The 20,087-nt window shown below is 36.6% G+C and overlaps 2 protein-coding genes across 2 annotated transcripts; both read right to left on the bottom strand.

Moving 5' to 3' along the window:
- Window positions 1–8,046: 8,046 nt before the first annotated feature.
- On the bottom strand, window positions 8,047–8,994 carry LOC150018351 (olfactory receptor 52D1-like). Its single transcript, XM_090267731.1, has one exon. It carries the CDS (start codon window positions 8,992–8,994, stop codon window positions 8,047–8,049), a length of 948 nt encoding a protein of 315 aa, XP_090123857.1.
- A 6,737-nt stretch (window positions 8,995–15,731) lies between these two features.
- On the bottom strand, window positions 15,732–16,676 carry LOC150018350 (olfactory receptor 52D1-like). The gene has a single exon (XM_090267730.1). The coding sequence runs from the start codon at window positions 16,674–16,676 to the stop codon at window positions 15,732–15,734; it is 945 nt and encodes a 314-aa protein (XP_090123856.1).
- Window positions 16,677–20,087: the final 3,411 nt, after the last annotated feature.

The following is a 20,087-nucleotide window of genomic DNA, read 5'->3' as shown; positions in this document are numbered from 1 at the left end:
ATGGAAAAGGGTGAAGCTGGAGAGCTTGTATGCACGACCCATGGACATGAACTGGGGTGGAGATGTTACAGAAACAGGGGAGTCCAAAAATCCCTGGAGTTTGTGGTTGGGGGATGGGGAGAAGGAAGCAGCTTTCAGAATGCCTCCACATGCCTGAGGCTGGTGGCTGGTGTCTTTCATTATGCAAAATTGCTTGGATGCTTTCAAGGTCTCAGGTGGATGGGAGGAGTCTTGAACCAGGGGATGGTATGGAAAGCACATAGAGCCTATGTGGGGTTCTGTGAATGGTCAGAACTGTTGGCAACACCCACTGCATCAGAGGACGCAGTCAGGGATATATAGGCAGCTGTGAACACTTTAGGAGTGGCGCACTCTGGGACTGTCTCCCTCGCTGTCGGGTGTTTGCAGGGGTGCTGCAGAGAAGGAGAGGAGATCCACGCGGTTTACAGAAAGAAGACAGTTTGCAAGGAGGCTGAGAATTCCAGCGGTTTTGTATTGAGAACTGAAAGGCACCACAGCACAGAAAGGACCTCCCCAATCAAATTGAATGATCGGCAGCTGCTGGTAAAGCTGAACTGTGTTTGGGAAGTAGGGAAACGGTGTTTTTGACCTTCCTAAAACTGGCTAGGTTTGGTAGGGGGGAGGCAAGGATATGTGTAACTGTTAAATAAACAATTTTCTTTTCACTCAACTGAAGTATTAAGAGTTGTAATTCTGGCGGCAGACAATCAGACCCCTAACTAAAGAGCCCGTGGGTTTGTTTTCAATTGGAGCAGCCTAGGGGTTCTGTATCAGAGAGACTGCTGGGGGAGGGGAGGTACTGGGTGGAGGGGAGCAAAGGGGAAAAAATTGAAACTATTATAACAATATAATCAATAAAATATACTTAAAAAAATAAAATAAAATAAAAAAATAAGAAAAATGTAAAACTAAAAAACTCACTATTATATGTGTGCTATAAACCAAATTTTATAAAACACATACCTGCATAGGAAAAAGGATTAAATATTTATCTTTTTCTATAAAAAAAACAAAAAAGAACACTAAAAAGAAACCTACCATATGATTCACTTTTGGGTATATATTCAAAGGAATGAAACACTAAAATAAATATGCTAGATAAATAATTTTATAAGAAATTATATTTTTACATTATGGTTTTAGGCTAAATTATGACACATTCATCAATTTATTCTACCCAAGTTTATAGTAAGATATACCACATTTTGTTTATCCATTCATCATAGAAAGGTTGCTTCCATATCTTAGCTATAGTGAATACTGCAATAAACATCGAAGTGTAGATACTTCTTTGAAATACAGATTTTTACTTTCTTAGAATATATAACCAGGAAAGGAATGACTGGATAAGATAGTTACATTTTTTAGTTTTTTCAGGAGCCTCTATATTGTTTTCCATAATGGCTATGATAGGTTACGCTACCATCAATACTGTGTAAAATTTGCCCTTTCTTAACATGCTCATCAGTAAGACCTCCAGAAAGCTGGAAAATTAAGTTTCTAGTAAGAAATTAGTTTGAGTAATATATATGGATATGTGTTTTATTTGAATTAACTCAAAAAGAAAAAGATTTTCCTCTACCACTGTCTAGCCTGCTGTGAACCTTAAAACAAATACACAGACATAGAAAAGTCAAATGTCTAATGACCCAGAGAACATTGCATTTCAATGACTTCAATTAATTCCATGGGTTTGTTTTTTGGTTTGATAATGAATTATTTAGACTCACATTTGGGATCCACTTAGTTGAGTTTTTCATTGTATCATAAATTCCCTACATGAACACATTTAAAAAGAAAATGTTTTATTTCAAAACATATTTGGTATTCTTTAATAATACTTTACCCTATTTTCAATAATAATAAAAACAATGAGAGCAGCCAACATTTATGATGTGTTTACTATGAATCAAATACTATGTCGTCGTCGTCGGCAGCCGTCCGTCTCGAGAGACGATGGTGTAGCTTCTTAAGAGTCTATCTGCACAGCCGAGAATGGCTGTGCAGTCCGACTCGGGAGTGACACGGTATCTGTCTCCTCCCGTGTTGAATCGACATCTTGCGATGACGCTGGAGTGTCCTCTCCAGTGAAGCTGAAGCTGCAGAGCCTGGGCAGGGTGATATGGAGGGTCTGCTGTTGCCCATGCAGCAGACGCCCCCTCTCTTCGCAGCTGAAGGGTCCAAGGGAAAGACGGAGTCAATACAGCTTGGCTTCAGGTGCGCCGCAGGAGTTGCCGGTGTTGACTACAATGTCAAACCGCCTTAGGGACTCCGGCTCCGGATTTTCTGTTGGGGTTTACTCCCTTAGCCTTTCCCCTGAAGAGGTATGCCACAAGACAGCGGAGGTTTTTGAAATCAGAGTTTTCCTTCTCTGATGTGCCCTGACTGGAAGATCGAACCAGCGACACTTAGCTCGCAGGCCGACGCTCAATCCACTGAGCCAAACCAGCCAGGGTTGATATGAGTTCTATGTAAGTATGTTTACTGCATTTCTTAGTAGAAACCACTTAAATGGGCCATTAGTTTAGATAAACTAACAGCTTTAGTTGTTCAATTTGCTTTCTGTTCCTCTTGTTTGAGTTTCCATGTTTTGTATATATCTCTTCATGGGCAGCTGATATTGGACTTGGGCCCTATATTCTCTGAGGCCCAGAATAAGTTCTTTCTCAACACATCAGTGAACATGTTCACTACTCTCTACAGATAAAGAAGAAATTCACAAGCTATGGAGGGATTAAAAAGTTCAGGTTAACTCAGTTCATTCTGCCAGGCCTTTTGGCAACTAAAACATATTCCTTTTTGCATCAGGGCACTTAATGCTTCCCTGCTGCAGTCCAACTGCCACAACTCAGGGCCCAGGGCTTCCTTGTTAATGCAGTGTCCCCAATGCTGACAGTGTCTGTTACATGCAGTAAGTGCTCAGTGAGTGTGTGAGTGTGTGAGTGTGTGTGTATATGTGTGGGGGTGGGGTGGGAAGGGCAGAGAGAGGGGAGGGAAAGGAGAAAATAAAACTTTACAATGTGAAAGAACAGAGAATAAAATATCAAGCAGCCTATTAAGTTTTGACAACTGGAACAAATACCTGAATTCCTACTCACAGGATTAGAAGCAGAATATTAGGGATGTGATAGATGCCACTTATGGGCATGTGACAGTAGCAAGAAGCAACATCTTCAGAAGGAAGACATCAACTATATGTAATGAAAAAAATGAATATGAATATTCAAGCTTCTGCTTTTCCTCCGCCCACAAAGAAAACTGTGTGTGTTTCCTGGGCTTTTGCTGAGTAAAAGAGAGAAAGTGAAGGAGTAAGAAAAGATCTGGGTAAGGGAAATTGAGAGAAATATTAACCAGGCTATATTTGAAAGGAGTTTATGGTGTTCTGAGAGGGGGTGAAGAAGACAAAACTTAAGGAAGATTTCCTGGGGCTGTGAATGTATTTTTCCTTTACCATTTGGAAAATCTTTTAATTTCAGTGTAATTAGAGATTCACAGGAAGTTGCAGAGGTAGTACTTAGGGGTCCCATGTACTCACTCCTTTATATGCTTGTTTGATGTCTTTATTTTTGTTTGTTTGTTTGAGATGTGACTCTACAGGGTTGTTTGGATGTTAGACTGGTGTTTTCTCCAACTGTAATATTCTGCTGAGACAGGCCATGCAAAGGTTTAGCTTTTAATATAGAAAGCAGACACAATAATTTTAAAAAGTACATCAGACAAAATGTGGTTAATGTGCACAAAGTCCTAAAAAACTAAATAGATCAGGAAATCTATGCACTACCATACAATAATTGATATTAATAATTATGATCATGACTTACATAATAAAAGATTAGTATTCTCTGTTTAAGGAGGCAATGAAAAAGCATGAACTAAATTTATGGGTTTTATAGTCAAAAAATGGAAACAAACCAAATACCCACATGTAGGGAATCAGTAAGCTATAGTACATTTGGTCAATAGAAGAATGTACACACGTTAAAAAATGAAAGTATGTAAAACTATACACATATAATACATAGATATGGGGTGTCACAGGAAATGTCCACAGCATGAATTTATTATTTTACATGCTATAAAAGGCCTTTATTATAACCCCATCTTTGTGTGCATGTGTTTATATGTGACTTACCAGCTGTCTCTATGTTGTCAAATCTACTGGTCATTTCTTTGTCATCTTATTTGACCTCAAAGTAGCAATATGATGTAGTTAATCACTCATCTTCTTTTTAAGATACCATATTTTCTTAGTTTTCCTCCTGGTTCTTTCTTATCCATCTCCCCTTCTCCTGCTCTCTGCCTGGCCTCAATAAATGGAATGCTCTGTGGCTTCGTGTTGAGCTCTACTTTTTTCTCATGATTTATTGTCTCCTTAGGTGAACTTATAAAGTCTTTTGCTTTAAGTACCATCTGAATGCATATGACTTGAGATTTTTATTTCCAATCTTGGCTTTTCTCCCTAGCTTCAGACTCTTAAGCTTAACTCTCAATCTGATATTGATCCTTGGATATCTAATAGGTCTCTCAAATTTAAAGTATCCAAAAGAGTATTTTTGACCTTTCTCCCTACTCTAATGCATCCCTGTGTCTGAACTATCTCTTTATTGCCTTTGGTCTTTGCATCTTAACCATGTTTCTCCTCACTCACTCTGCTTCAATATCACTTACCCTTTTTTCTGGTTTTTAGATATACCAAGTTCATTCTTGATCAGGACCTTTGCACTTTGTGTTCCCTCTTCCTGAAATTCTCTTCCTTCTGATTTTCAGATCTCAGCCATCATCTCCTTGGAGAGTTCTTTCTTGATCATCATGTCTAAAGTTGCTCTCATCCCCCAATAGCTCTCTACACCTAATTTTATTTCATTCAAAACACTTATATTTCATTATCTATCTCTACTAAAATAGAGTCTCTGTTAGAGAATCTGTCCATCTTATGGACACCTATAACCAGAACACCTTTGAAGAGTTCTTGACACAGAAAATGGAGGCCTAGACAGATGCATTGCATCTCCCTCCACAACTAAGAAGGAATACAACTACCTCAAACCTAGAGACAACCAGAAGTTCCATAAAATTGAGCTGCTTGGAAGTCCAACACACAAAGATATAAAGAAGAAATACTCATCCAAAGAGGTAGGAGTGGTGGAGCCAGGGTGGAGAGGACATGGTGTGATGGCAGCAGCAGTAGCGGCAGCAGGAGGCTGATCGAAAATGCAGTCACACACTTAAAAAAGTAGGAAGGAACACCTGGGGAGTGCTCCCAGCACCAGAACAGACCACACAGCTCCTGGTTCCAGCACCAGAGAAAATAAAACCTCATTGCATCTGACTGTGAAAAACAGTGCAGGTTGGGGCATAGGAGGAAACTGCCAGTCTCTCAGAAAGTCCATTTGTTTAGAAACCCCCATGGTCCCAGAACATCCACAGACCCATCCACTCAGTGATCCATAGCCAGAGCAACAGCTTAGCGGGGCACCAGTCTCATAGGGGAAGCGGGAGAGGTACTTGGAAAAGGGGTGAGGGCTGAGCAAGCAGCATTGTTCCCTCTCAGACCCCTCCCCCGCACACAGGCTCACAGCATGATGAAACAGGCTGCCCCCCATTAGTGAATACCTAAGGCTCCACCCCTTACAGTGTAACAGGTGTGACAGCTCTACCTAAATCACAGAGGCAAACAAAGGAGCCTGTCAAGTTGAGGAAACAGAGAAGTATGACCCAAAAGAGGGAACAGATCAAGGTTCCAGTGGGGAAACTAAGTGATGAGGAGATAGCCAACCTATCTAAACAGATGCAGAGTTTAACACACTGGTGATAAAGATGCTCACAGACTTGAAAGATATGCTTGAGTATGGAAAATACATAAGGGAAGAAGTAAATACTATGATTAGGGCTATAATTGTATTAGTGGTACCTAACAAAGTTGATGAAATTTAGGGGTCATTTTAGAATTTTTTTGTATGTTTTTATTGTCACAATTTTGGGACAATCTATTAGATTTAGTAAATACAAACCAGAGAGAATCCTATGGCAATACATAGAACAATTCCTCCAAACTTCCCAAACTCTGCAAAATGTTATGTGTAATTTCAGATATTCAACTGAATATTGTGTAGCTAAAAAAAAATACTAAGATACTCTTAATGTATAATTTTATCTTGTTTTGTATTTATTGTTCAAAAGTAGATTTTTTTTTACTTTGCTTTACTTGTTATCAGAAATTACCTTTGCATGGTTTTAACATATTAACGTGTATTGGATAATCTAGAAAAGTAACTACTATGTATGTCAAGAGAATATTGTATATTGTTGGGTCAAGACTATGAATAACAAAAATTATCCTACATTTTTTTCAGCAGGAAATATATTTTATATATTATTTTTTAAAAACTGCATCACCAAATGCAATAATATTTCTCATGGCATTTGAGTAATGAATAAAATACACCAAAATTAACCATCATTTATAACTCTCACATTCACATTTATTCTATGCATAGGCACAAGGACCAGACTGCTTTATTATGTCATCTAGTGTTGTCATGCACAAGTATATCAGATCTGTTCAGAAAGTATACAACCATGTAATATGGAAAATACAGACATTTATTGAAGATAAAAGATTCAAGAAACATTGTACATAGGACAATGACCCCTCAATCCCCCTCAAAGTAGGCACCTTGGACCCTCACAGAGTTCTCCCAGCATCTCTTCCACTGTTCAAAACACTCTGCAAAATCCTTTGTTGAATTCAAGTCATTAACAACTGCAGCATGATATTCCTTTCTGCTCTGGTAGCAGCAGCCATGAAATGAATTTGCCACAACATGTTTCATGCCAGGATCCTGGTCAAACTCTTGGACACAGTAGTTTTTGAAATCCCCAGATCAGCTTCTAGTTCTTGCACTGTCTGTTACTCATCTTTGTTGACTGCAGTACATTACACATTCAACATTCTCAGGTGTTCTGCTTGTTGCAGGCCTACCAGAACATGGATCACTTTCAAAAGATTCTCAACTATTTCTGAAGCTTTTGTGCCACACTTTTACTTGCATTGCATTCATTGCATTGTCCCCAAAAGCCTTCTGAGTCATCCAAATAATTTCTGTGGAGGAATGTTCAAGCTTAATAAAAAATTAGACGCAGATTCTTTGCTCTACTTGCTCATTCTGAATGCGTGGGCCACACAGGACACATGCTCACTCAACCACATCTACTGCCCTCACTGACTAGCATAGGAAAGTCATTATTGTTCACACATACACATTTCAGTCCACTCTCCTTGGCTACCAGGTTATTGATGTTGCACAAACTGTTCTTATTATATTAATAATGGTTAGACTTTTTCCAGACAGACTTTGTATATATTGCTATTTTTACTTTGACATTACTATTTGGGTATTATGTTGTTTTTTAAAAAACTTACTATATCTGATTCAGGAAGGTAAAATATACAGTAGAAAATCTTGTTATGTAAAGGGAAATTATATTTGACTATGTTCAGAATTATTTATATAATATTTTATTTAAAACACAACTTCACAAACATGGTTTATGGATTATTATTCCTGTATCATATATTAACTTTAATTTAAATCTCACATCTTAGACAATACAAAGTTTTCAAAAAATTTATAGGAGAAAATTTTCATAACCCAAAGTTAGGGAATACATTTTTTAGATATGACACAAAAAATTATCTGTAAAAAAATGATAGATTTCATTAAAATTAAAATTATTTCAATATAAAGTTACTTATGGCTTAATAAATCCCAATGACTGTAATAAATATTAAGTTTGGGAAGATAAATACTAATAATTAAAAATTTTGCTCTAATTTTTTCTACTTCTTCTGTATCTTCTATACTTACTACTCCTCACATAAGTCAGTACATACTGAGCATTACTACCCAATATGAATTCAAAATTTAGATGAAAAGTTTTTCACTTCAAGGTAACGTTGATTCATTTTTAACATTTCCTGTTTAAGAAAACTTTTATCTTTGTTGAGTCACAAACCTTGCAAAGTCAAACACATTTTGTTGTTAACAATTTAAAAAATCCCTCCCTGATTCTTTTGGTTTTAACACCATAAATAATAGGATTTACCATGGGTGGAATGAGAAGGTATATGTTGGCTATAAAAATGTGGATATGTGGAGCAATGTGGTGACCAAATCTATGAGTGAGAAAAGAGAAAAAAGCTGGGGTATAAAACACCAAGATGACCCATACATGGGAGACACAGGTACTTAAGGTCTTGAGGCAGGCATCTTTCGATGGGAGGTGGAAGACAGTGAAAAGAATAAGCACATAAGAACAGATAATCACTATGAAATCCAATCCCCCTGTCAGGAATGCCACAATTAGGCTGTAGGCTCTGCGAATCTTTGTCTCAGTGCAAACCAGCTTAATCAGGGCCATAAACTCACAATAAGTATGGGAAATGATATTAGTTTTGCAGTAGGAAAGCCACCTCAACAGGAAGGGGTGTGGACTTAGGAGTATAGCTCCTCTGAAGACAATGAATACACCCAAGCCTACAATCACTGCAGGTGTTAAGATAGTGGCATGTCTTAGTGGGTGGCAAATGGCTACATAACGGTCAAAAGCCATAGCCAAGATAAATCCAGATTCCATAGTAGACAGAGAATGTATAAGATACATTTGAGTGAGGCAGGCTTCAAAGTAGATTTCTCTGTCATTAAACCAGAAGAGACTGAGTGTTTTGGGAAGTGTGGAAGAAGTAAGCATCAAATCAGCCACTGAAAGCATGCATAGAAAGAAGTACATAGGTTCGTGCAGTTTGTGGTCTGTCTTGACAATTAATAAAAGGGCAACATTTCCCATCAGTGACAATAGGTAGACCAGGAAGAAAGGAATGGAGATCCATATGTGAACAGTCTCCAATCCTGGAATGCCAAGCAATAGGAAGGTGATAGGTTGAAGACTGGTCCTGTTTGGATCATCGGCCATTATCCAAACAATGGTTATTCCATGACCCTGTCCAAATTAAACATCACAAAGATTTTAAATGTATAAAGACCTTTTTTTTTTATTGTTACAGGCTGGATGAGATGTTAACATCCAATAACATGCATATGGATATTGAATAATTTCTTTGGTAATAAATTGTTTCAATGCATCAAATACATGGTGCTGTACTTTTTTTTTTTTTTTTTGGTAAAAAAAGTAGTAGAAAAGAATTCCTCTTTCCCTTGCTCTGTTTTGCTTTGCCTTTTTTTCCCCCCAGGAAGTATCATCCAGTTCATTAAATACATTTTAACAATATTATGTAGTATTACAGAGATAGTAGTTGATAAACACATATACATATATATATATATATTTTTACCATATGAAACAGTCAAAAAAGTAAAAGCCCAGTCATCATAAATGAGATCAGCAATTTGTATATTTAATCCCGTTACCCCTCTTCCAAACATAGAACCTATAGTTATATGGGGAAAGGAGATTTTGGAAATACTAAAAAAAATTGGGTCAATAAAAAAGTGAGAACAAAACTGGTCTTATATTGAAAGATAAGTCTAAGTTAATAAAGGAAGTCACCTTATCTTCATAAAGTCAGTCAAGGAAAATGGTGAGAAATTATCATTTTGCAAAGAATAGTCAAAACAGAAAATGACTAAGTTTCGAAAGCATGGGTATTCAGGTTACTAGATATTTGTCCTATTTTTTAAATGATCAATTGAATTCTTCCATAAGGTACATAATATATTCTTCAGTTGTACAATAAACTTAGGGCTGATTTTTGTTTACCAAGTAAACTTCTAAATGCACCTTTTGTCTCAAAATACCAGGTTACCAAAAGTGCATCTTGGAATGTGTAAACAATTGTTTTGTCAAGTTATCCTAACAATCCTACATTTTAAATTGGTAAAACATTACTTGGTTCAGTATTAACACATTATAGCAATGAGAGGATCTTACTAGTCTGAATAAAGCAAAATTTAATAAAAACAAATAAGGTTTTGAACAAATGTAGTTCAGGACTAAATTCTAAGGCTAGGATAACAAAAATTATGAACAGTGTGTACATCTCAGCTTAAATATTAAATTGATCTTCTTCTACCTTACTTTTGCCAAGTCAAGAAGTTGAGCCATCTTTCAGACAACCACAAAGACTAAGTCTTCATTGCTGTGACTGGACCTAGAGACTTCAGTCTAGACTCCACCATTCCTTTTTCATGGAAGCACTAAAATCTACCCTCCCAATTTAACCACAACTATTTTGCCTGTAACCTGATTATCTTACCTCTACAACTGAATGGTCTTACTGCTCATCCTGAGGCTCAAAATAATATTGGCATTAATTACAACAGATGTCATTGCACTTCCTATCTTGGGGGACCAGAGGCCTAGAGGGAATATCCTTTATATAACTTCTTATAAAAATGCTGTCTGATTGTAGGCAGTTTCACTAATTTTTCTGAGTCTCCACAGGCACAATTTGCTGTCTCGGAAGGACTGAGTCTTATGTTGTCCATTCCATCTGAGTTCTGAGCTTAGAAATCAATAGGAGGTGGTGTCTGGAATTCAGGTCTTCTGAGATATTTATTGTATTTTGGGCTTAAGCACTAAATGCTTTCTTACAATATATGTGATGAGAGCTAGGAGTGGAGAATATTGTGGAGCAATAAGTCTATGAATAATCAAGATGATTATATTAATACGTATCATCACATGTCTCTAGATCTTCTTAAGTAATTCACTTGCACCAGTTTCAGTTCTGAAAATCAACTAAAGCCCCAGAAAATTTTCTAGTCATATTCTTATCTTGCATTTCTCTGAAATTTATTTGTTTGATCAAGTATATGGTATGCATTATCCCCATGTATGAGAGCCTTATTATTTGTGTTTTGGTTGGGATACTATGTAATGATTAGATATGTTTTGCTTTAGATATGTTCCTTCTTATCCTTCTCTCCTGTTCTATATTTCAGAAAGAGTGAACATTACAGGCTCTGTTTCCCAATATCATAGATCATCTTTATTTAGGCAGGGCTTATTTGATGGGGACACTAGGAAAATTATGTTTCTAATTTCCTCAACTGCACCTAGTCCATGGCTCCAGATTTTGCCAGAGGGTACTTCCATAGTTTCAGTGGGAACTCATATTTCTGAGATAGGATTAAATAATGGTAGCCTCTACATTTCACTGGCTGGAGTTGGTTTGGATTTTTGTGGCTTCTAATTTCTGGGTGTCCTTATTGTCAAATGTTTGCCTCTTTAACAGTTCTATAATTTGTGAAAATAATTACCTGTATTAAAGATGCCCTGTAATAAATACATAAGTGCTATTTCCCGGCTTAATTCTGACTAATACAGATGCTGTTCATAATGATAAGAGGGCTAGTGACTTCAGTAACTTGTTAAGTTGAAGATGTGATAGAGCATTGGCCTCCTACTTATCTCTTAAAGTATTAGAAAGGAGATAATTGAAAGACAACAGCAATCTCAACAAAATAAATGTTATATATGAAAAATCCACAACCACTTTGTGCTAAATGGTGGAATACTGAAAACTTTTCCGCTATGGTCAGGAGCAAGACAAGAATTCCCACTTTCACTATTTGTATTAAACAAAATGCTGAAAGATTTTGCCAGAGAAATAAGACAAGAAGAAAAATGACATTCAGATTAGAAAAAAAAAGGTAAAATTATCTTTGCAAGTAAAATAATCTTATAAATAGAAAACTATAAAGATCTCTCTCCCCACCCCCTCAAGCACACACACTCACACATTCTAGACTTAATAAACAAATTGAGAAAAATTGAAGGATTCAAAATTAGCATGCAAGAATCAGTTGCTTTTTTATATGCTAACAATGAGCAATTTGAAAAAGAAATTGCACAAGCAATTCCTCTCATGGTGTTACTAGAAATAATAAAATACATATAAAATAGGTATAATCACTGAAAACTGCAAAAAAATCACTTAAATCAATAAAAACACAAATAAATGGAAAAGCATCCCATATTCATGGGTTAGAAGACTTAATATTGTTAATGTGCCAGTACTATCCAAACAAATCTACAGATTTAATGCAATTTTCATCAAAGTTGCAGTGACATTTTTGCAGAAACATAAAAATCCATATGAAATCTTGAGACCCCTGAATATCCAAAAATATATTGAAGAGGACTTCCGACTAAGATGACGGCATAGACAGACAAGCTGTGTCTCCCTCCACAACTAAGAAGAAATACAACTACCTCAAAACTAGAAACAACTATAAGTTCCAGAAAATCAAACTACATGGAAGTCCAGCAAATAAAGATATAAAGAAGAAATTCTCATCTAGACAGGTAGAAGGGGTGAAGCTGGGACAGAGAGGATGCAGTGTGGTGGCAGCAGCAGCAGTGGCAGCAGCAGGCTGGCATAACGTGCAGTCACAGGTTTTAAAAAGTCAGGAGGGACACCTAGAAAGTGTTCCCAGCTCCTCACCAGAGCTCGCAGCTCAAAGTCTCAGCACTGGGGAAAATTAAGCCTCATTGCTTCTGACTGTGCAGACCAGTGGGGGTTGGGGCAGAGACAGAAACTGCAGGTCTCTCAGCAGAGTCCGCTGGTTAAAGGGCCTCCATGGTCCTAGAACATCTACAGACCCACCCAATCTGGGAACAACAGCCAGAGCAGCAGCTAGAGAGACACCAGTCTGGTGCAGAAATGGGAGAGGTGCCTGGAAAAGGAACAAGTGCGGGGCAGGTGGCATTGTTCCCTCTCGAACCCCTCCCCCATATACAGCACCACAACATGGTGAAACAGGTCACCTTGTACTGATGAATCCCTAAGGTTCCGCTCCTTACAACGTAACAGGAGCGACAGCTCTACCTGGGACGTGGAGGCAAACAAACAGAGGAACCTGTCAGAATGAGGAGACAGAGAAGTATGGCCCAAAAGAAGGAACAGATCAAGGTTCCAGTGGGAGAACTAAGTGACAAGGAGATAGCTAACCTCACAGATGAGGAGATAGACAATCTAACAGATACGGAATTTTAAACACTGCTGATAAAGATGCTCACAGACTTGACAGATATGCTTGAGTACGGCAAATGCATAAGCAAAGAGTGAAGGCTATGCTAAGTGAAACGAAGGAAAATCCACATAAAACCAATGGGGAAGGGAAGGAAACTGGGGTTCAAATCAATGATTTGGAACATAAGGAAGAAAAAAACAGTCAACCAGTGCAGAATAAGGAAGCAAGAATTGAAAAAAATGAAGAAAACTTCCCAAATTTTGTGACGGAGATGGACATACAGGACCAGGAAGCACGGAGTGTCTCGGGTGAGCTGGACCCAGAGGGGACCACACCAGGACGCATCTTAATTGAGATGCCAAAGGTGAAAGATAAAGACAGAGTCATGTGAGCAGCAAAAGAGAGGCAGAAAGTAGGACTATCAGCTGATTTCTCAGAGGACACTTTGCAGGCAGAAAGGGACTGGCAAGCAGTATTCAATGTGATTAAAGGCAACCTGCAACCAGGATTACTCTATCCAACAAGGCTATCATTTGGAATGGAAGGGCAGATGAAGTGCTTCCCAGACAAGATAAAGCTAAAGGAGCTCATCATCACCAAGCCATTATTATATGAAATGTTAAAGGGACTTACTTCAGAAAAAGAAGATCATAACTATGAACACTAAAATGACAAAAAACTCACAACTATAAACAATTGAATCTAAAAAATAGAAACAAAATCCAACTAAGCAAACCAGAATAGGAACAGAATCATAGGTATGGGGATCATTTGGAGGGTTATCAGCTGGGAGGAGGGAGGGGGAAAAATGGGGATATGGTGTAGGGATTAAGAAACATAATTGGTAAGTATAAAATAGACAGGGGGAAGTTGGGAATAATATAGGAAGGGTGAAGCCAAAGAACTTATTTGCACAACCCAGGGACATGAACTAAAGGGGGTTAGATTGGCGGAGGGAAGGGTGCTACTGGGCAGAGGGGAGCAAAGGGGAAAAATTGGAACTACTGTAACAACATAATCAATAAAATATACTTTAAGAAATTAAAAATATATATATGTTGGGGGAAAAAAGAACAGAATTGAATGTTTTGTACTTCATGACTTCAAAACTTACTATAATACAAAGCTATGGTAATAAAACCAGTATTTTACTAAGAAGAAGGCAGACATATAGACAATGGAATACAATAAAAAGTCCAAAAATAAACTCTCACAAATATGTTCAAGTAATTTATAAAAGAAAATTTTATAACATTAAATTTGATAATGATTTCTTGGATATGACAAAGGCAACAAAAGTAAAATAAATAAATTGGACCTTACCAAAAATAAAAAATTTATGCATCAAAGGACACTTTTAACACCATGAAAAGGCAACCCAGGGAATCAGAGAAAATATTTTCAAACCATATATTTGATAATCAATTGATATCCAGAATACATTATTAAAAAAACTCTTAAAACTTAACAACAATAACAAAGATGACTGGAGTAAAAAATGGACAAAGGACTTAGACATTTGTTAAATTTTTTAAAAAAATTTTAAAATAAGCTCATTACAGATGCTTGCTATCACTGATTATTAGGGAAATGCAAAAATTAAAACCATGAGATACCACTTCACATCCATAAAAAAGGCTATTATTTAAAAAATAAAAGAAAAAAGTGAAACAACAATTATTGGTCTAGATGTGAAAAAAATGGAAGGCACATTTGAGCATTTTTAGTAGGAATGTAAAGTGATATAGCTGCTACAGGAAAAGGCATGGCATTTACTCAAAAATTTAAACATAGAATTACCATTTGATTCATCAAGCCACTTCTGGACATATACCCCAAAGAACTTAAAAAACAAAAAAAGGATGCAAACATATTATTTGTATACATATGTTCATAGCAACATTCACGATAGCTTAAAAGTGGAAACATCCCAAGTGTCAGTTACAGATAGATGAATGGAAGAAAAAGTGAATTCACATAATAAAAGGAGGGGATTTCTAATACATGCTAATACATGGATGAACCTTGAAGATATTATGCAAAGTGAGATAGCCAGCACAAAAGGAAAAATATTGTATGATTCCACTTATGTGAGGCACCTAGAGTAGCTAAATTCAAAGAGACAGTGGAAGAATGATAGCTGTCAGAAAATGTGAAGAAGTGAAAATGGGAAATTAGTGTTTTATGAATATAGAGTTTCAATTAGGGAAGAATAAAATAAAGCTCTAGGGGTGTATGGGGATGCTTATTGCAAAACTATATGATTGTACTAATTCCACTGAACTATATAATTAAAAATTGTTAGAGTAATAAATTTTATATTATGTATATTTCACCATAATTAAAAAGAACCACTAGTAAAATTCTCTTTATTTATATTTCATCCTAATGCTTAAAACATGAGTGGTGAGCCCCGAATTGTGTGACCCAATGGACTGAGTGCTGGCCCGAGAACCAAAGGGTCGCAAGTTTAATTCCCAGTCAGGGCACCTGCTTAGGTTGTGAGCCAGGATCCCAGATGGAGGCATGTGAGAGGCAACAATACATTGATGTTTCTCTCCCTTACCCTTTCTAAAAATAAATAAATAAAATAATTTTAAAAAAATCCGTAGTGATATTAGATAGAGAGATAGAGAAAATTTAATTATTTTCATTACATTATCTCTTTTACTTCTATTTATTCTTGAACCAACTCTTTTATTAATCCAACTAAAATCAAGCAACTTTGACCATTAGTAACCTAACAACATGTTCCCGTATTTTCTTGGTCCTTACTCCATACACAATGGGGTTGAGAAAAGGCGGCACCAAGAGGTACATATTCGCAATAAAAATATGGATATGTACAGGCACATTTTTCCCAAAACGGTGAGTGAAAATGGAAAAACCAGCTGTGGAGTAGAAGACAAGAATAACACAGACGTGGGATCCACACGTGCCCAAAGCCTTAAGGCTAGCTTCTCGGGTTGGCAGGTGGAATACAGAGTGCAGAATGAAGGCATAGGATACAGCAATGAGAATGGCATCACAGGAGCCAATGATTGTAGCCACACTGAGGCTATAATGTTTGGTGGCTCCTGTGTCCATACATGCCAGCTTTACTACTGCCATGAACTCACAGTAGGTGTGGGCAATGATGCGAGTCCTGCAGTAGGGCAGCTGTTTGAGTAGGATGGGATGTGGGGAAAAGAAGGCTACTCCCCGGAGTACAACAGAAGCTCCCATTTTGGCAATGTCAGCATGAGTGAGAATGGTGGTATGGCGCAGTGGATGACAAATGGCCACATAACGGTCAATGGCCATGGCCAAAAAGAAGCCTGATTCCATGGCAGTAAAGCTGTGGATGAAGAACATTTGGGCCAAGCAGGCATCAAAGGTGATGTCATGGGCTCCAAGCCAGAAGAGACAGAGCATGCGGGGCAGCGTAGATGTGGAGAGGACCAGGTCGGTGACTGACAGCATGCACAGAAAGAGGAACATAGGCTTGTGGAGGCTTCGCTCTGCCTTCACCACCACTAGTATGGTCACATTCCCCACCACAACCACCACGTACATGGAGCAGAAGGGAATCCCAATCCAAACATGCATGTGCTCTAGTCCTGGGATGCCCATCAGCAAGAAGGTGTTTGGAGACGTTTGAGATTTATTGGCTGGATCCATTGTGCTGTTGCTCTCTGTTTTTTGTAGATGGAATCTTCCTTTTTCAGGCAAAAGTTTTCTGTGAAGATCATCACACCAAATCTGGGAACAAGTAAAAAACACATCTGGAAGATCCCAAAACATCATGTTAAAAAACATAAAAGACTGTGATTTACAGTGAACAGAACTTGGAAACACTAGGTTAAAACTATGTAACCAGACATGAAGTATAATATTTACTATAAATTAAATCCTCACAAATTTGTTAGAAAACAAAACAAAATAAAACAAAGAAGTCCAACACCATTAACATATATTAGAGTAAAACTCAATATCATTTTTTGAATTCACAATATGATTTAATCATGAGGCTAAATAAGCTTTTGATAGAAATGTCTGATATTATCAATAGGATGGATTTTAAAATTCATCTAGCCCAAATTTCTTCTTTTTTTAATTAATGATTTTTTAGACAGAGGGGAAGGGAGGGAGGAGGAAGAAAAGAGTCAATGTGCTAGAGAAACATTGATCAGTTGCCTCTCACACACCCTCAATAGGGACCTGGCCCACAGCCCAGACATGTGCTCTGACTGGGAATTAAACCAATGACCTCTTGCTTTGTGGAACAACATCCAACTCACTGAGCCAAGATGGTCAGGGCCCAACTTCCTTCTTAATGTCATCCTTAAATATAATTTTCTAGCTGATATCTGAGTATTCTCATGTGTGGTTACTCATTTTTTAGACTATCAATTACATGTCCTAGCACTACCATAGAACCAAACCCATGAAGCTATGAGATAGTATTACCCTCTCCTTTGGATATCCTTTTTACAGACTTATGGGACTTCTGCATAGAAGTCTTCAAAATATCTGAGGTTTTTCTCATGCTGTCATTGCATCTTCTCCTTTTCTATGAAACATTTCCAAGTTTAGTGTTAAAAAAAATCCTAATTTCCTTCCTTTTCCATATATTCTCAATGTACCTAGTTCTTAGCTTTTATTTCTTGTATCTGAACATACTAGTCACTACAGAGATCCATCCATGTACTTGATATCTCTTTTGATTTATACAATATTAGTGTGATTTCAGTTCATATCATTTTTTTATATAAAGTAAGGAAGAAAGTAATAGTGACATGGAAAGGACACTGCCTAGAATCTTTGTAGATGTTACTTTTTAGCTGAAAAAAAAAAGCAAGCTAAATATTGTCTTTCCAATTTTACCAATTAGAAAATAAAAGCCCAGAGTGTTACAAATAATGCAACATCATCACAAAGAATTTTCATAATTGTTCAAGTCATATTTTCAAAAAGATTGTAAACAAATGCTTATAAATTAGCCCTATTTATTTTTATTTTAAAGTATTTTTATTTATTGATTTTAGAGAGAGAGGAAGGGAAGGAGAAAGGAAGGGAAAAGAGAGAGAGAAAACATTAGTTTGTTGTTCCGCTTATTCATGCATTCATTGGTTGATACTTGCATGTGCTCTAACCAAGGGTCTAACCCCCAACTTTGGCATATAGGGATGATTCTATCACCAACTGAGCTACCTGGCCATGGCTGGCTTTTTATTTAAACTTGATAATCTGTATGATATTTATAGATAATACTTTACTTATTACCATGTGTTTCTTGCATTATCATTGATAATTTATCAATTAATACCTTGACTATATCCAGTATTTTCTGCTGATTCTAATGATATTTACTCTCTATCTACATTGATGCAATTGAAATGTAACTTTGAAACAAGTATAGAATTATTTTTATCATTCCAGAAAATTGCGTTATCCCACTAACATACTTTATATATTGTTTATTAATTAGAAATGGATCTGTTGAATTTAATAGTAATCAGATTACAAATACTGAACCCAGTTTACTCCCTTGTAGTAATTTGTAAAGTCTGATCAAGTGTCTCTTTAAACTAGAATATGACTTACTTATCCACTATTTTGAGTGGAATGTAGAGCACCTTAAACTGACTACACATTCAATTAGAAATGTTCCCAGTGTTATTTGAAAATTTTCTCAGTCTGACTGGCGCTGTATAAAATTATCATTTACACAATACTTTAAATTACTATAATATTGGACTGAGAGAAAATAAAGTTCAACAAAACTTGAAAATTACCAGGTATCATAAGTAATGCTGTCACTTCTGTCCTCCCCCACTTCCATCTGATTATATTTATTCTCATTATAAGCTCTTCTTAAGTCATTGTATTAAATGCATTTATTTCTAAATAAATAAATAAGTAAATTTCCATAAAAACCTTTCAGTTGTCTTATATATGATGATTATATCATTCCCCCCAGTTTTCTTAACTGTGAAGTGGGGAAAACAAAAGGTTGTTAGAAGACTAAGTTAATTAATACATATTAATAAATTAGTACATTATCACAGAGCAATTTAAGAAGTTAAGAATTGGGATTGGGTCATTATTTCATACATAATATGACTCTAGTAGAGCATTAAGTGTGACATGATCAGATCAGCATTTTAAATAACAAAATAACCCATCCTGTCCAGCTTTTTCACCAGGTACTCTTTCTACACTGCCCATGGGATAATGCTGAACTTCTAACTATTCCCCAAACACAACATGCTTCTTTGTAAAATTGTGCCTTTTCTGATTGCAGTTTTCCTCCTCTCCCCCCATTTTACTTATTTGCCTTTTCAAACTAAAGCTTTCTTGTATTATCTAGGTAAAAAACATCTCCTTTAGGACTCTTTGCTAAATTAATTCAGACAAAAATTTACAGGATATTTTTTGTGCATATTTATATGTGTTCTTACATTTATTTGTGATAGACATTCTCAAGTTATAGATTATTAGATTCAAAAATACATTATTATTACTCCTGTCTTTCTTATAAGATTAAATTCTTCTCAGTCTAGGAACTGTAGCATAGCTAGATATTACCATAACCCAGCCCATAGACTGGCACCGGATGATGTTTAACAAGAGTATTGTACCTGTTGCTTCTGTCGACAGTGAAATAAAAGAGCTTCTTCTCCTTGGTAGATCTGTATTATTGCATTTTTCTGCTATGATTGTAAAACAGGATTCCAAGTATAGAGAAACAGAGCAACTAATTAAAAGTAGGTTTCAAGTAAATTACTGCTTTATCTGAGGGCTTGAAGGTTTTGATTACCTAGATCTCTAGATCTCCACTTCCAGAGAAACATAAAGCTATTCACATTTCTCTGTTGGCTCCCAAAACCTTTTAAAATTAACATGTTCATTCCGAGGAGACCTAGATCTCAGTATTCACGTATCGCTAAAGAGGCAACATCTTTGTATATCTGACATCTTCTTACATGTTGCCATACATTATGGTAAAATCCATCCAGAGATCCAAGCACAGAAGGACTCTTTAATTTTTCTAATACTATGAAAAGGCTCCTACAGGCACACCACATC

Source organism: Furipterus horrens, unplaced genomic scaffold (genome assembly GCF_987537825.1).
Source record: "Furipterus horrens unplaced genomic scaffold, mFurHor1.1.pri manual_scaffold_2, whole genome shotgun sequence".
Taxonomy (NCBI): domain Eukaryota; kingdom Metazoa; phylum Chordata; class Mammalia; order Chiroptera; family Furipteridae; genus Furipterus; species Furipterus horrens.
Note: the sequence above shows the minus strand (reverse complement) of the source record. Positions and strands in the feature narration are given on the sequence as shown.

Excerpts from the sequence above, each read along its gene's own strand:
- LOC150018351 (XM_090267731.1), bottom strand. The coding sequence starts at position 8,994 with ATGGCCGATGATCCAAACAGGACCAGTCTTCAACCTATCACCTTCCTA.
- LOC150018350 (XM_090267730.1), bottom strand. The coding sequence starts at position 16,676 with ATGGATCCAGCCAATAAATCTCAAACGTCTCCAAACACCTTCTTGCTG.